Source organism: Lepeophtheirus salmonis, chromosome 1 (assembly GCF_016086655.4).
Source record: "Lepeophtheirus salmonis chromosome 1, UVic_Lsal_1.4, whole genome shotgun sequence".
Taxonomy (NCBI): domain Eukaryota; kingdom Metazoa; phylum Arthropoda; class Copepoda; order Siphonostomatoida; family Caligidae; genus Lepeophtheirus; species Lepeophtheirus salmonis.
In genome coordinates, this window is record NC_052131.2 from 50336965 (window position 1) to 50351864 (window position 14900).

The 14900-nt window shown below is 33.1% G+C and overlaps 1 protein-coding gene across 2 annotated transcripts in view; it reads right to left on the reverse strand.

The window, feature by feature from the left end:
- Nucleotides 1–14900, reverse strand: part of LOC121118950 (uncharacterized) — a 232018-nt gene that overhangs the window by 20380 nt on the left and 196738 nt on the right. For both annotated transcript variants that reach the window (XM_071894089.1, XM_071894090.1), the window contains exon 5: nucleotides 3476–3640. In XM_071894089.1, coding sequence (XP_071750190.1) covers nucleotides 3476–3640 — 165 coding nt within the window. The remainder of the gene's footprint in view (nucleotides 1–3475; nucleotides 3641–14900) is intronic.

Here is a 14900-nt window from a genome sequence, read left to right on the forward strand (position 1 = left end):
GTGTAACTAAAATTCATATTAGAAAAAGGAAGTACATTATATAAAACAAAAATAATGAATGTACTTTACATGAGATTAGAAACAAATCTGTGTACGCCCATCACCTCTATTAAAAAAGAAAAGAAAAGGAAGTACATGGTATATTTGGATGTAAATTCTAAGCATTTGATAGCGTGCGAATTTTGTTGCTGCCAACCTAAATAATGCTCTTTATTTTTTCATGCTGTCATGATTAATTATTATTTCATTCTTGAGGAGATAACTATTGAATAATTACATGAGAGTGTGCTCTTGAAAAAACGCGAGTAACACTGAAGATTTCTATGGGAATTATCTTCTATATTGTTAAAGCAAAGTTTTTCTATTAGTCAACACGTAATAACTCCAGGGAATGTCGGGAACTCTCGCTAGTACAGTCCCCGCCTTCTAAAATGAAGCACCTTTGTCCTATTTTTATATTTGGATGTTTAAACCTTATTGTAAACAATTGTCTAAAGAAACTGTAAACAAAAATAGGCAAAGTCAACCGATAAATAAGAACTTTATTGCCAAAAACATGGAGCAACGCAGAGCTGCAATTCTAGAGCTATCCACGCATGGAAAATCACCATAAGAGATCTTTAAAGTGATATACTGTAATAGCTGTACTATGTACTGCATGACCGCGAGAGACAAACCAACAGCTTCCATAAGGTACAGATCTTGGCCAAAGAAGGCAAAAAAGTGCTGATGGTAGTTAATTGCACCGTTGAAGGCAGAAGAGGCAAGGTGCCCGTCTATAGCCTTGATCGTGAATTTCATAGCAGCAAGAATACCTTGTGCAGCTTGTCGAAGCAAGACTTAAACTTTAATGCCAACAATATAACTTTTCGTCAGGGTCTGAAGCCTTTGGATCGAGTTTGTATCCTCAACAAACAGAAGAAGAAAACCACGTTATGTTCCCCTCTTGTTTTCAGATGAGACAACTTAAAGCCTTGGGGAAATGGTTGCTAATGACTTTTTGACAAAATCTCTTGACCTACCCACAGCTCTGACTGTTCCCCCCGTGGACTTGACTTTTTTGGCACCTCAAGGGAAAGGTTTCGATAGTCCAATATACAACAAAAGACCAATTGAAGGCCGCCATCATCATTGCTTTAGCCAACCTAGAGCCAAGCTTTGTAAAGAACTGCTGTGCAAAGTTCCACAATAGGCTGGAACTGGTCATTAAAGCAAAAGGTGTAAATAAGGCATCCCATGATTGAATTTATGAATTAAATTTTTTAATTTTCAAAAGGTGTGGCGTTTTAGACAAAGGAGCCTGTATTGACATATATTTGTATTGAGCATGTTAATTTTGATGTCTGTAGCTTATTTGATGTTATGAATATATGACATATGTATGCCTATATATTTATGTAATTACATACTTAATGCTTGAATAATTACTTCACTTATATTTCAATATACTTATGTACATAAGTGTTTGTATTGTACATATATTGACTATCTTTTAAGAGCCTCTTTACCATATTTAACATAAGTAAAAACCCTTTAATATCTTGGCAAATTGTTTTTATAGTAGTCTTATATGTACGTATCATTAATTTCTACTAAGCAAAGTATTATTAGAGCCTATACCATTTTAAAAGTAATTTAAAACTCATTTTTGTGTATTATGCTTGTTAAATAATAAAAGAGGCAAACAGTCTGTTGATAATGATTCATCATAATTTATTTTTGATATCTTTTTGGCAGTAGGTTTAAGCTCTATTAAGAGATGTTGTTTTTTGGGGTAAAAGGTGTCTCTTTTCCCCAGAAAATTGTCTAAATTAAGGGATAATAATGTGATCTTAGTCTAATTTAATAATAAATTTGTAGCTTGTCTTAAATACCCAAATATGTGGTGCGCCTACATACCGAGTGGTCCATTAAAATCTTCGTACTTTGAATTTTAAACTTCAACAAGATATAATTTATTAATTAACAATAGAATTTCAACAAAATTAATACTTTTAATAGGTATGTGTCTGAACTCTCTTAATCATTAATCTAGCCACCCTTAATGGGTATGATTACTTCCAGGTGGAGGCGGAATTACTATCCCATGCTGCAGATGTAGTCATCTGTCATGGTGTCCCAGTGCTGACTGACAGTGGCTTTGAAGGCGTTGGTTTTTGGAGGAAGGACACTGCAGGCCCTCCCTTCGAAATGCATCCAAAAGGTGTAGTCAAGGGTGTTTGCATCAGGGATCAAGAAGAAGAGAGAATCCCCCTTTATTACAAAATACAAACCCTTAGAATGAAATAAAGAAAAAACTTCGATCCGTGGATAATTATTAATGAATGACTTACATAATATATGTCTTGCATTAGCATGAAAACATTCTTGAACCCAACAAATTTTTTTTAGATCACATATGGTAAACATACAGCCCAATGTTTCGTAGATATATTTGAGTGTGTTAAAGGAGTTTTATTCAAATTTCTGGTACGATTTGAGATACCCATGAAATTTAACTATATTTTAAAACTTTTATTTGATTTAAAATGATTATATTTGCCCCTTTAAATATAATTTATAATTATTTCATTGTGACGATAAATTTTGCCTACTTTCATTGCAATTTGCGCTTAAACCCAACGGGCTGATAAGAATAATTGGTTGGTAGAAATGGACGATAATTCCTAGAAGAATACAAATGTAATCGATACTTAATTTTGAGAAAAAAAATCTAGCCTGCTTTTGTGTTGAGGGTCCACATATTTTCAATTTTCATGTTTTTTTACAGACTTTGGTTCCTGCTTTTTTTAAATTTCATAATCCAGTCATATCAGTAAAACAAAATTAAATTGTTGGAGATAGAAGATCTAATTTTTGATGAAGTGCGTTGATGTATAATTGTGAAATAAATATTCTGAACTACGAGCTAAAATTCCATGGGCGTCTGTGCGATTATATATATATATTTTTTTTTTGTTTTTGAAAAATTTAATTCTTCAAATTTTTTATCTAAAACACAATCCAAAACCAAACCCCAATATAATCCTGCAGACAGCCCTGATTTAAAACCTTAATGATAGAGGTTGGAAAAAAATGAGGAACATTATTTTTGATAAAACAGAAAATCTGCAAATCACATTGAAAACATCTTACTCAGCCCCTTTAAATGATTAAAAATAAGGTGATAAATATTTTAGGCCTATAAACCGAATACTAAATTGATGATTTCATTTTGATATTAATCGGGCTACGGGTCATATATTTATGTTGGTATAAATTTGACTCTCTAACCAATAATACAATGAATTTTAAACTATTCATGTTTACGTTCCTAATGTGTAAAGGTTCTGTGCCCAAAACAATAATAAAATAAAAACAAACTCAATCCTAATTATGGCATCATTAGCCTTCCGTGGACAAATTGAAGGCCTTTGTACAAATTCCCGGAACAAAGTTATTTAAGGACATATGCAACTACAAAATTACTAATTACCTGTCCATTCCCCTTCCTCGCTGCAAAGCCTTGAGGCATTTCCCCAGAGTATATAACCAGGATTGCAATGATAGGTTGCAAGAGAACCAAAAACGTATTTCCCTTTAAAGTTAGATACTTCTATAAATCCGTCCTTGACTGAGCTTGGATGATCACATTGAACCTCTGAAAGAAAGCAAATTATTAAAAATAAATAGTGTTGGGTTATTCATATTGTAGAAAAATATAGTATAAAAATAAAAATTTGGGGTGAAAGAGAAAACTGAATTTAATATTTAATGTTTTTTAGATTCCCCTACTCTACAGAACCTCATCCATAATAATATAATACACAGACGTTGTAGATACGTATCCCCTCAAGGATTTAAACTTCATATATTTCTTTATGTATTTAATGAAATTTGTGGAGGGCAGTACAATTTGTGGCATATGGGTTCCTTCTGAACCCAATATGGAGTAAAGGATTATATAGGGAAAAAAAAAAAAAAAAAAAAAATGAAGTTTCCTTTTTGAAATTAATAAAGAAAAAAAAGAAGATATATTTAAATGGACTAAATACAGTGTAGCCTTGTAATACGAACGAATGATCATATGCTATTATTCAAACTAAAATTGGAAAAATTAATTAACCAACAATATACAAGGTTCAGTAATATAATTTCTTAACCTAACGGGTGCGTTTTAAAGCTTGACCCGGCCTATTGACAAAGGGGTTTCACATACCCTCCTCATTAAGGAAAAGCGGTTATTTCAAAGGCACATAAGTAATATAGACTGTAGCAATATACACCCAAAAGTTGAAGGCGGGGATGTTTGCATCAAGGGCTGTAGGGTGACCAAAAATGAGATCAAAAGACTCAATCAAAGCTCATTGCAATGGAAGAGATGGGCTTCCTTGATTGCTGATGTTAAAAGTGGCCTATCCAAACCTCACGAGGCTCTTTCCCTCCACTTTTTTGATAGCTCTCTGGACAGTCTGGTGTGAAAGCCCGATATCTTTTGCATGTACCCTAATTGACTTGAGGAGATTGGACTGTGTTGTTTTCTTTCAATCTTACGGATCCAGTTTGGCCTTTTTGACAATCCCTTCTTCCTCTCGAACGTTTCGGACTTGTTGAGGGTGAAAACGGTGCTCCTGGAGAGGCTCAACTGCTTGGAGTGCGCGAAAGGGAATTCATCGATCACGTTCAAGTTTCATTTTTCTAGACTTGTACATAAGCTAGAGAGTTCAGGTTTATTTTGTTTTTAAACTAATTGTTTATGCTTTAATATATCGAAATATGAATTAGTTTTAATTACTCAACCTTCATTAATTATTGAGCTAGCAAGTGTTCAGATTTCAATGGAGAACCTTTTAAAGTAGTAGTTGGGTGAGCGTGGTTTCATTCTAGAGGCGAGATTCTTAAGTTTACTTGGAAATAGAGTCAGTCGCTATCATGGGCTGGAATAATTAGGAACATGATATTCCCTAAAAATGGTTTGACATATTAATTTATAAAATTAAACTAATTGCTATTTAATTTTTGAGTTTTTATTGGTGCAATTTATGAAAATAAGTTAATATCTTCAATTTCTAGCATACAAAAAATTACTTGGAACTGAAATGTTGAAAACCCACAGGCCTTAATTGTTTCTACATATATACTGCCATACGCTGTATTGTAAATAAAGTGCAAGATAACATCGTGGACTTGGCTTTAAATCAATCTGGATTATTTTAGGGTGAATCTTTCAAAATACTAGGTACTGTTATTAAAAGTAAGGACTATTCTGGTCAATAAACAATCAACAAACAACTTTCAAAAATCAACAGTGCTCAGCATTGAGGCGAAAATGCAATGGATGTCTGATTTGCTCCACGTACAAGTGAAGAGATCATGAAGGTCGTAGGATACTTTCAGAGTCTTTTTATTTAAAAGCATGTTGGGTTCAGGTCAGAGCTTTGAGTGGTCCTGTGGTATTTATAGACGCTCTCAATCTGAGTGATTGTACTGTGAGGAAGTATGTCAAGGATTTGGGGGAAGGCATCTTATGTACAAATCCATCGGCAACTTCTTTCAACAGCAGCCAAAGGCAACGGAGTCAAGAGAGGTCAGAAGTTGTTAACTTGGTTAAAAATAACCCTCAGTTTGGTGACACTCCTCCACAGACTGTCGCTCTGTTGACTAACTCATTTGGGGGCGCTGTCGAAAACAGAGCCTGCCTACCACACACCAAAATTTGGATGACCTCAAGTTCACCGTCGAACAAACGTGGGCAGCAGTTTCCCACACCTTCATAAAGGAGTGCTGGGCACATTTAGGACCAGGATGAAGGCCATGGTATCAGCTAAAAGAAATCATTTTGAAAATACAAAGATATATCAATAAAGCCTCAATTTTCATCTTTGCAAAGGTTTACCCACTTTTTTGGTTATCAAAAACTCCACTATTTTACTTCACAAACTGTAAATAACCCCCTGTAGTATCCATCTTTCTCCCCCACTCATAGAAATATTATGAGTCATGATTTATGAATGAATGAATACATAAATATATGAAATAGCGACATCTATCTTGTAAAAAAAGTAGGAAAAACGAGAGAAGGAACCTCATCAATCATTTGGATTAATGGTGATTACTTACATATTATAGTTACAACATATCTAAACTCTGTTGAAATATGATGGAACACAGATCATTATCAAGAGATGAAGAAGAAGGGTTTAAAAGTACTTTTATATATTGAACAGTTTTGTAATATATTTTAAAAAAACAATAATACATAAAGACTAAAAATGTATCATTCCACATCATTATTCATTTTTTTAGGTGGGTTCCACTAGGTCTGACTCGAATGCTCGACGTAAACGAGGGCAGTTGAAGATAATATGATCGGCCAGTATGGTAAAATAGATCGAAAATAAACGAAGTAATCCTGACTATTTTAAGAATGTATGGGAAGGAGCAGCTTAAGCTGTCATGACCATAGATAAAAATAATACTATCCATTGCTATTATGAAGAAAAAAAAGCAATCCAAAAATGAACGTTGTCATTCTGACAACTTAAAAATGTTTTGAAAGAGAGCAGATTAATTGTCATGATGTTTTATTGAATTAGCTGCGTTTAGGTAGGGTGGGAAGGAAATAAACACAAAACCGGGTCTGTATCTAGCAATGACCAGAGTTGATTCCTAAATAACGAAAAAAAGAGAGACTTCCAGATTCAAAATGTCTAGATTCAGTTATGCACCCAGTACAGTGTTAGAGAGTTTTCTTTTTGTGTAAGAATAACATATTTATAGAAATAATATTGGGGTGAGAAGTTTGTAATTTCTGCGGTATAACTTTTGAAGTAGTTTTTAAAATTACTTTTGTGTAGTATTTTTCCTACTACAAGCAAATAAATGTTCGTGGTGACAGGGTTGACCTTAATCGAATGATATTGTTCCCTCGAGTGTTGATTAGTATATAGTATGAATGAATAAAACTAAATCCTTGTAAAGAATATAGAATCTTCTTAAATATACATAAATATATATTGTGAAGTCATATTACAAAGTTCATTATAATTGTCATACTGTTGACGTCATACAATAGTCATTTTTCACTTATATATAACTGATGGCATCATACTGATATAAGCAGTGATAAAGGACACAATTACGAAATATTTAATTCCATAGTCAGAAGAATTAGCTATGTACCAAGTGATTTTTGGCCTTATTTTCGGTTTTTTATTGTGAGGAGAGATTGCGAGATACAATAAATGTAATGATGCGTTACTAATGTACTAAAAACTGAGAGGAGATAAATTTATAATACTTAAATATACCAATAAAACCCATTTTTTGTGCATATACCATACAAACATATGACGAATGATTCGGAGTTCTGTAGTTTGTTTATCCTCCATTAACAACAATACAAATAGACATTTTATTACATCTGATATACATAAATATGTGTTCAGTGTTCCGTTACCATTAATCTTTCTCTTACACGAGTATAAACAAAGTCTGTACTTAATACAACATTTGTAGAAAGCAAATTCAGACAGAGTTGTGTATCCAGCTCTGAGCATTTATGAGGTTAATGGTCCATTAAAATTAAATAAATAAATGATTCCTTCTGTCACGCCTTAGTTACATCATTAAAGCAAATAGTCTTCGATTATAGTGCTCCTCATTGGCTCATAGGTAACAACGAGGAATGATCAAGTGATAATTCGTGTCGTTAATCGAATAAAGACTATTCGAGTAAATGTTTGTTTAAAATGTATTATATTTAATATGTAGTACATTATTTTCGTAATGTTTTCATACTATTGTGATGTCCTTCAGATACTTCTCAGATACAAAGTCCTCATCGGTGATAAGACTTTTATTTGGGAAGGAAATTGTTGAATGTTTTCTTTCAAATCTACAGACTGATATCTAAAGGTGTATCAGACATGCCCTAGAAAACGGTTACAGGCTATAAGAATAAAATCGGGGACAGGAAACTATAGCCCGATCTAAATTCTTACATTTCTGGACGATGGAGTCAATCAGGGACTTCTTGGTGGTGTGATGACCTAGTTTGACTCAAGGTAGCTTCAGAAAAAAATAATCCATCGGATTCAGTGGAGGGAGCTAGAAGGCCAAATATCCTTGGACACCCAGTCAAAGCAGTGCTCTTGGAGCCAACTCTGAGTCCCTTGGTATCAACCAGGATCTTCCTCAACTCCACAGCCCTTCTCCTTCGATTCTGTGTTCTCTTGGAGACCTCAACAAAGCTAACATCCGGATCATTGCTCACCAAAATCATCACCACAATGCACCTGCGTTCTGTCTCTGGAAATGTGATAGGCTTGAAATCTTCTATTGTTGACTCCATGGCAATGTTTTAGCAACTAAGTGAAGCTTGTATGAATATTCACCAAATAAAAAACATTGCGGGAAATTTTGTTATTATACAGGGTTTGGCAGCAAAACGTGGACTTTTAATTAATGTTAATTTTCTCATTAATAAAGGAAGGCTTAGGGATTATTTTTTGACATTCTTACACAGCCATCCTTTGTCCAGAAACAAACTATGATAAACAATTCTTCATCTTGTCATCCTCAGTGAGCAAAAAGCCAAAAGGCAGTACATCTCAGATCTCCAAGATGCTAAAGTTAAGGTGGCGAGGTTTATGGACATTGTAAAGTGCTCATTAAGCCTGTTTTTCAAAGTGACCAAGATAAATAATGATGGAGTAATCGTGGGTCTATCCTTCTGTTGTTGTTTTTTTGAGAAGGAGAGGTTGCAATATGCAATAAAGAGGGCAACCTGATAAGCTTAAAACTACATACATATCCATGTTGTGTACAAAATGTTGAGAAAGAAATACAGATGATTACAAAAAAATATATATGTCATTAATGTTACTATTATTGATTCTCAAATAAAAACCATTATTTTCCTAACAATATGGTATGTCTGCACATAAATATAAATAGCTATTTGTATACCTAATAATATTGGAACATTATAACGCTTTCTGATATGGTACACATTGCACATATTGTGTTAAGAATCAGACTCAAAAGGCGGATGAGAATTATTCATAATAATGAACCTACCTCTCTTCTCTTCTTCTTTTTTGATACTTCCTATCATATAACCATCTACCTACATAAGTATCTTTGACAAATTGATGGCATTTTGTATCATAAATAACTTCCGGAGCCCCTTATATTATATAGTTACTTATAGTTAATATTAAGGAAAGTAATATAGACAGACGACTAGTGTTGCCAAACCTTTTTAAAAGAATATTTCCCCTTCGTATATTTATTAATAACATAGGTGAACACTCATTTTGTACAAATGAATTCAAGCCAAACAATGAATTTATCTTGTAGCGCAGAATACAGGACTAATCTCACTTTTTTTTTTCTCGGTCATTTGAATTATGAAATATCCGAGATAATTGTAATTCCGGACTATTATCGTTCAGAGTCCTTTTTACCCTTAAACATTCACGAAATTAAAGGTAGCATATATAAAACTTATGTAAAAGGGTTTTTTATGCTTAAGAAGTGTTTTTATGGATTCTGTATCTTGCTCTGAAATCGATATTTCCATTTTTAGACTGAAAAAGGATGAAAAACGACACTCTTCTTTAGACCCTTATAACTTATTCATAGCACATAGTGATGAATAGTGATGTCCAAATTATGTAAAAAAGATTTATTTTCATTTTGGGCTCTCATTCGTATTTTCAACCTTTGTTTGCATTTTCCCCGCCTTTTTTAGGTAAAAATATAATTATTCAGTTAATATTTCTATTAACCTTGGCATGAATCCGTTCATGCCAAGATTAATAGAAATACAAGGTTATACCATAACGCGTGTACGACTGATGTTTGACTTCCACCCCGCTTTTAATATTGACGTCATAGGCTATGAGTGGTTGAGTATTTGTTCAAAATCGGGGTTTCTTCCCCAGCAGTCGCTAAAATACATTAAATTGAAAATTATAGCAATAGTGACGTCATAAACAATGAGTGGTTATGTGTTTTGTCAAAATCTGCCTATCTGAAACAAAGTATTTGCTCTGCAATCTTTGCAACTTTAGCGCTAAAGCCAAGAAGAAGTGTGTCCTAGAACAGCATGGATAGTGCGACAGGCACAAACAGAATGTAGATTTAAACAACAAGGGAGACAAAGCTACTCAGAAGGTGCTCAATCTTATCCTCTCCAACGTTAATAGCGATGACGTCTCAACACGGACCTAGTAAAGGCCTTGGTCTCTGCTAAAATGCCCCTAGTCAAGATCTGTAACAAGGAGTTCAAAGACTTCTTGTAGAAGTACTCTAGGAAGAAGTACTTCCTAGCCGCACCAGATGATAATTTAATGGAACAAGGACCTGCTTGATTGATAAATTTTAATTATATATTTGTTTTTACCAGAATACATCCTACTTTACCAGATTTATTTGCATTTTCGAGTATTGTATTAGCATTTTTATGGATTATTTGGACATCATTATTGATGAGGAAGATCATAGCTTATATTATAAAAAAATATGCAATGTATAATTTAAAACAAGGTTTATTTAACATATTTGCATCTCCAAGGTTTTTTGTTTCATTTTCTATTTTTTAAATGATCCCATTTTGAAATATTAAAATTATCGATTTATGTTGATCGGATCGCTTTATTGCTTCGATCCTGGTATCTCTTTCTCAAGAAATGAGTCCACTATACTCCCTTATGAAGTCTGGTAGTTTTCCTCGGATGAATTCTTCTCCTGTCGTATCTCGTGGAATTACGAATTCGAACATCTCTTGAGATAGATAACCAAGTTAGAAGTATCTTCCTTCGAATGCATGGATCTTCCTTTTACGAGGCATGACGTCATGAAAAGGCATTGGAATCCAAAAAAATATTGTGATAATGTTGACTATTTGCTAGTACACCCCATCAAAAATGGGATAACTATAACATCCTTGTGCATAGTTTTTTAAATAGACCTTTTTAAATATCATATGATCCTGCATACGCCCCTGAATGACGTGGTAGGTAACTATGCCATTTCAACTGTTGTAGTTACAATTAAATACTAATAAGGACCGGCCCTATGACTGACAAAATTTATCAAGACCGAACGGATCGAACTGCAGTCTATTTAGACCGATCCAACACAAATTATTATACAAATCCAATTGTCTACTGATTCGGTAGTAACTTCCTTTATTTCTCCTAATTCTCCTATTTATGTATGTACATAATAATCGGAACGACAGTTAAATGATCCCTAATTCGATATTCCCTAATGGACATAGAACATTAATTTGTATGCACACTTTTACAAAACAAAATGTGCATTACACATCAAAGCAGTAACAAACATAAATATATTATATTATGCCTATATTGTTGTTGGACGACTGATTTATGAGGGAAAAAATTGCTAGTTTATTTTAATGTTTTTTGTTGGTAGTTTTTATATTTATTTATTTTGTGCATATGAAGAAAACCTCTCCGAACCATTCCTTAATGAATTGATTGCAGTTCTTCCAATGTAATTCTAATTAATAGTTAGTAATTATATATGACCATATGTGTAATGTATTAGCAAAATATATGACAAGATCATAATCTGCGGCCTGTCAACACAAAAGCAAGCTAGAATAATGTTGCATAAGATTAAGTCTGGATTATATTTGTATTCTATTATGAATTACCGGATGTTCCATTGAAATCTGAAAACTTACTAATTCAGTTATTAATGAAAGTTGAGCAATTGAAATTAATTGATATTTCGATGTATTAAAGTATAAACAATTGTATCCAAAAGTAAACTAATATGAGCTCTTTAGCTTATTTACAAGTCCAGAAAATGACAATTGAATGTGATCCACGAATTTCCATTCACGCACTCCAAGCCGTCGGGCGTCTCCAGGACCACCGTCTACGCCGTCAGAAAGTCAGAAACGTTGGAGAGTCAGAAGGGTCTGTCAAATAGGCCAAAATGGACTCGAAGGAGTTAAAGAAAACAGCCCACGCCAAACCCCTCGAGTCCATGAGGGCCAATACAAGAGATCTCAGGGTTTCACACTAGACTGTCCAGAGAGTTATCAAAAAAGTGGGTGGAAATAGCCTTGTAAGGGTGGAAAGGCCACTTTTGACACTAGCAATAAAAGAAACTCATCTTCTGCGTCGCATGATTCTTTTGAACTCTTTTTTTTTTTTTTTTTTTTTAAATTTTGGCCCCGTACAGGCCTGATACAGTCACCCTCGATTACAACTTTGTCGAGGAGTAGGCATGCAGTGTCCTTCATCCAAATAGTGAGGTACTCAAAGCCACTGGACACTGCACTGAGACACCATGATAGGTGGCTAATATCTACAGCGTATGTCAGGGCGTCCGCCGTTGCGTGGAAAACATCACAGCCGCTAAAGGCGGTTACATTAATGATTACGAGAGCTCAAACATACATCTATATATCGTATTAGTTTTGTTGAAATTCTATTGTTAATTAATTAATTATACCTAGATGAAGTTTAAAATTCAATGTGTTCAAATTTTAATGGACCACTCCGTAGTATTAATTTATATCAACAAATTATTCAGATCTATTGGCCACTGATTTGTTTTTCAATATCTTCAATCGTAAGAATGATGAACCAAGTATCAAGAATAATTGGGAACTCTGTTAGACTCGGAGGAGTAAAGTTGAGGATCGACATCAGAGTAATTCGAGCCTTTATATATTTGCAATATGCAGTGTGGGATTTTTGTTTTTTTCCTTCCTCTCAAGGATACTTGCAGCTGATCTAGTAAAACGTGATGACGAATGAGCTACTCTCCTCCCAGCGTTCTTCAAATTGTTATGGCTACCACGTTCATTTTCTGTTTCTTTTATTTTTACATACCGGTGGGAGATATATTATGCATCACTGGTAGTAACATATACCCAAGAGAAAAAAACGCTCGCCGGGATTCCACCAATTTTTACAACTTTATATATTTCCCAAAGGTAATCATTATTGTCCTTAAAGCCAGAGTCCTCAGCTTTCAATGAAGGGAGTCTCTGCGTACAAATTGTAGACTTTGTCGTGCCAAGGAGTGAGTGAGCAATTTGAGGCTGTTAGGGCCACTGAGGGTAGTGATTGTGAAATGAGATACAGATTGAAGTAAATTAAATGTTGTTATTTCGCTTCACCACAAAACGAATTATTCGTTATTGAATGTGTTTTAAAACATATCACGGATTCCGTAACGACTTTGTCAAGTTTAGTACGGGTGAAGGGCAGATAAAAACAGGGACTCTGGAGAGGCGTCCAGTGGGTTGGGCTAGAGGGGCTGCAAACCCCCAAATTAAGGTTTTTTTTGTCGGAATTAAAAATAATCACGAAAATAGGTGTTAATTTAAGATAAGTTTATATGGGCAAATTATGCAGCAGAGCAAAAATTTAATATTTGTCATTTTTTGTAAATAGCTATTGATTTTTTAATTTTTTTTCCCAAAACTTTTTTATTGAATAGCAATAGATTTTGGAATTTAAAAAAAAAAAGTTTAAATATATGAAAAAAAATTTCAAAAAAGAATTAAATTTTTAAATTTTTTACCAAAAAATTAAATCTTTGACATATTTTTCTAAAAAATGTATTTGTTTGTGAAAACCTCTGGCTTTTTTAATTTTTTTTTTCCCAAAAAATTTAATAGTTGAATTTTTTCCCACCAAATTTTATTTTTCTCTGAATAGCTATAGTTTTTTAAATTTTCAAAAAAGTTGTAATATATGAAATTTTTTTTTAAACAAAATTAAATTTTAAATGTTTTTACCAAAATATTTTATCTTTGCTATATTTTTGTAAAAAAATTTTTTTTTTGTAAATAGCTATGGATTTTTGTATTTTTTTTTCCTCAAAAAATTTAATATTTAAATTTTTTTTCCAAAAAATTTAATTTTCCCTGAATAGGAATAGATTTTTGAATTTAAAAAAAAGTTTTAATTAATGAAAATTATTTTCAAAAATTAAATATTAGATTTTTTTTAAAAATTAAAATTTTTAAATGTTTTCCAAAAAATTAAATCTTTGAAATATTTTTCCAACAAAATTATTTTTTTGCTTATAGCTATCGGTTTAAAAAAAAAAAAATATATATATCATCTTGTGCATGTGAATTCAGGTCAGGACTGATGTAGCTTCAAGATTGTGAAATATTAATCCAATTTCGGAATTTTCTTATAAATGAATAAGAAAAAATGTAATGCAACTGATTTATTACCCCCCTTCATCCTCTCCTCATATGTATAAATAAATCATAAAGACCCGAAGAGGAAAGGAACAGTCAAAGATAATTAATTCATATTCATGGCTATGAGATTGTCATAAGGATAATGAAATGGTCCACGATATATTTTAACATTCCGTTGTATATCTAAATAAATGCTACGTGAGGAAGTCTATCTTTATGATATCAGGTCCCTTACTAAATTATGCAGTATTATTTACAAACAAAAAACTAAGCAATAATTAGGTAAAAAGAGATATCATTTAAAAAAACCTAAACCTGTTACAATAGAACACTTATTCTAAATTTAATAAAAAAGTTATCGTTTCCAGATATCAAATGCATACTTGGACCACTTCAAACTTTCTCTGTACATCCTTTCACCTTAGAATTTTTTTCGTTCAGGCCTTATTCGTTTTTTCCCCCCGGTTAATTCGTTAATTTAAAAAACAAAACAAAAGAACAATAGAAGCAAGCCCACTTGATCAATTTTGTTTCGTTTTAGTTGACTAAGAAAATACGACTTCACTGTATGGAAGGGAATAGGAAATCTTGGCGAATACTTCCTTCAATCAGAGGAGGACATTGGAAATAGGTCGTGTCATGTATCTTCAAGCGCAACAATGACCCAAAACAAAGGACCATGACATCAAAGGAGTGACTTACGAAT